The following is a 3,458-nucleotide window of genomic DNA, read 5'->3' as shown; positions in this document are numbered from 1 at the left end:
CGTCGCTTAGGCTACCCCTCATTCTCTCTTCCTTATAATGTAGAGTTTCTTTATTCATTAACTATCCTTGGGAAGAAACAAGAATATTGTACAGATCTGAATTGAATACTTAATTCTTTTTTTTCTTTTATATTTTTTCCCTCTGTGTTTGTCTCTGATATCAAACTAGGAAAGATCACTTATTAATTCCCTCAAAAATTCCCTTCTCGTTTGTATCTTATTCACGGCATCAAAGGTTAAAATATCACAAACCTTATCTTCTATTGGTCCCCTCATTCTTCCTTCAATTCTACCCAGTTTCTCATCATAAATTCACATTGGTTTTCTATTATCACATTTTGGTGATTATAAATACATATAGATTAATAATTACTAGCTCTGATCATTATGTGGAGTATGGATGCTCCTAATTATCTTGTGAGCATGTTAGACATTACCCTTCTTAATTCTCTTGGCCAAGACAAGAACAAGAAGAAGAACGATATTAAAGAGAAGAAGAAAGGTTATTAGGATATGAAACAAGGTAACGAACGTTCATTAGAAGATTATGGGTCTTACAAACCCATTCAAAGTCTCGTACACTCTCTATGCCATATTTCCCATTATTGGACTCATAATTTCATTTTACTTTGTCCCCCTTCCCTTCATTACATTTCAAATCAAACTTCCATATTATTCCATTTCCACCCCACTCATGATCAACACCTCTTCTAATTCTTCAGGTACTTATTCTTCATTCTTGTAAGGAAAATCATTCATATGCAACAAATTTATATGAATAATATGCTTGTTTGAATTATTAACCGGATATGGTTTCTATTCATTTACTAAAGATATGTATTTGATCTATACTTGATGATTGTTTCTGGCAAAGTTTTGATGAGCTTTTATTTTATTTTATTTTGTAGTTGGCAATAAAAGTTCGTAGAAACACACAACTGTTACAAATTGATGAAAATAAAATCTAAGATAGAGAGGAGTAGAAATTGTTTCTAAATATGTATGTTCTGTTTTTTTTTCTCCTCAGGAAAAATAGAATATGCAAATGAGAATTCATGTGACTACTCCAATGGCAAATGGGTCCGTGACGAAAGAGGACCTTTGTATAATGGAACCTCCAAATATTGCAAGATGAAGAAAAATCAAAATTGCATCGCTAATGGAAGGCCTAACACAGAGTATCTTTATTGGAGATGGAAACCCAATGATGATTGCAACCTTCCTAGGTTTGATCCTAGTACTTTTCTCCAACTAATTAGGAACAGACACGTGGCATTTGTTGGAGATTCTGTTGCTAGGAACCAAATTGAGTCCCTTATTTGCATGCTTGGTAGTAATAATGATGATGACTCATCAAAACCAAAACGTCTGTACCATAAAGGTTCACGAAAATGGAACATTCTCTCCCACAATGCAAACTTGTCCTTCTATTGGTCCCCATTTCTTGTGAGAGGTGATATGAGGTCCCAGAAAGGGCCACATTACAATACAATTTATTTGGATCATGTTAATGAGAGGTGGGCAAGGGACTTGGATGAAATGGACATGATTGTAATTTCACTAGGGCATTGGTTTGATGTTCCTTCAATTTACTATGAGGGTGGTTCAATTTCAAGTTGCCTAAAGTTGCCACAACTTGGTTATTGCAATCATCATGTTAATGATTTTTATGATCCGTTAAGACAGGCTTTAAGGGTTGCTCTTAATACCATAATCGAAGCGAAAGCAACTAAAGGTGACAAACTCGATGTGATTGTTAGAAGTTAGAACGTATTCACCGTCTCATTTTGAAGGTGAGTGGAATAAAGGTGGTACTTGTTTGAAGGATAAGCCTTATGAAGATGGGGAGAAGAAGGTTGAAGGAATGGATGCTGAGATAAGAAGGATTGAGATGGAAGAAGTGGAAATTGCTAAAGAGAAAGCCAAAGAATTTGGAGGGTTAATTAGGTTAGAGATAATGGATGTGACTAAGTTAGCATTGTTGAGACCAGATGGCCATCCAGGTCCTTATATGAATCCTTTTCCATTTGCATCCAAAATTGTTCAAAATGATTGTGTTCATTGGTGTTTGCCAGGGCCTATAGATACATGGAATGAAATTTTATTAGAGATTATGAAGAAGTTGGTGCTACATTCAAAGGCTGAATAATACTCCTGATGAGACATTCTCCACATTCTTGTTAATAATCCTTTTGTGGTTTAATCTTCCTCCTTATGATTATAAGGCTCATCCTTAAACGCTCCTTGCTAAGTATGGAGTGCTACACACCTTGTGAATTCGTAAATCTGAACCCTTCATTTATTATATTTTATTTGAATGGTCTGGATTTAAAAAGGTAACCTGTTAATCAGGTTAATCATTTTTTGATAAGTTTTAGATTTTTTTTTTAAGTCTCAGGTATTGGACTGTAGTTCAAAATAAAAAAATAGTATATAAATATTAAAAACAATATGTCTGTAAAAAAATTATTGGACTTTAGAATTAAAATAAATAATACATAAAAAATAAGTTGAAAATTCATGTACTAAATCTAGAAAATTAGCTTCAAAATTTAATTATTTTTTGAATAAATTAATAAAAATAATACATATAATTGTTTAAATATAATTGTATTTTAATTTTTCATTCTATTACGTACACGTTGAGGATAATTTAAAATAAAAGATAATGGACTTGTTGTAACTGTCATGTATTTTGTGCTTTGATTGCGTTGTCATCTAAGAATCATGGCGCCTTCATGGAGACCGGGTTCTTCTACAAAATCAGCCAACCAACAGCGGCGACAGACAGCGTCTTCCTTTTCTATGACAGCAATTTTTCGGACTTTGAAGGTCCATTTATGGTAGATGTGGAATGGGGTGGGTTCAAGAGCGTCAAAATCTGTGGCTAGACAGAACAATAGTGGAAGCACCTGCTAGCAAAACAGTGAAAATGCTTGAAGACATCACATCAACAATAACAGGAAGTCGATCAAATTTTTGTGAGTACTTTTCTGGTGTAAAGATAGTCCTGTGTTAAACGAGCGAATTAGTTTTTTTGTTAGTGCCGGTTTGTTTGTTCAGCCCATGACAAAAAAAAAATAACAATAATAAATAAATTTAATTTACCTAATTACTTTTGATAGCAGATTAACTTTTAAAGAGTGCTGCACTCCCTACTTTACCTAGAGTGCACTAGCTTTCGCCTTATTATAAATATACATTGGAAATTAGAATACAGTTCCATAGAAAAAAATAAATGAATATTAGAAAAGTTTTGATAAAGGAATAATTATAATGTTTATATACCGTGGTTGTTCTCTCCTTTAGATCGGTACTAGAAAGAAAATATTTGCAAACATTTTATGATGGTTCCACACAAAATTTAATTTTGTTATAAATTTCAGGATTAAATATAATTTTAGCCTTATAATTTAGATTGGAAATCAAAATCGCCTCCAAAATGGTCTTACATTCAA

General features: G+C 32.9%; 1 protein-coding gene and 1 pseudogene across 1 annotated transcript; one reads left to right on the top strand and one right to left on the bottom strand.

Annotated features, from left to right (window-relative positions):
• The window catches only part of LOC107640516, a 1,636-nt pseudogene extending 1,250 nt beyond the window's left edge, over nt 1-386 (bottom strand).
• LOC107641827 (protein ALTERED XYLOGLUCAN 4-like) lies at nt 27-2,172 on the top strand. Its single transcript, XM_021123448.1, has 2 exons — nt 27-722; nt 1,028-2,172. The coding sequence occupies exons 1-2, from the start codon at nt 548-550 to the stop codon at nt 1,765-1,767; spliced, it is 915 nt and encodes a 304-aa protein (XP_020979107.1). The 5' UTR covers nt 27-547; the 3' UTR covers nt 1,768-2,172.

This window comes from Arachis ipaensis, chromosome B05 (assembly GCF_000816755.2).
Source record: "Arachis ipaensis cultivar K30076 chromosome B05, Araip1.1, whole genome shotgun sequence".
Lineage (NCBI taxonomy): Eukaryota > Viridiplantae > Streptophyta > Magnoliopsida > Fabales > Fabaceae > Arachis > Arachis ipaensis.
This window is presented reverse-complemented; position numbering and strand designations above follow the sequence as displayed.

Coding starts and splice junctions, on each gene's coding strand:
- LOC107641827 (XM_021123448.1), top strand. CDS start 548: ATGGGTCTTACAAACCCATTCAAAGTCTCGTACACTCTCTATGCCATA. Junction 723..1,027: donor CACCTCTTCTAATTCTTCAG/GTACTTATTCTT, acceptor TTTTCTCCTCAG/GAAAAATAGAATATGCAAAT.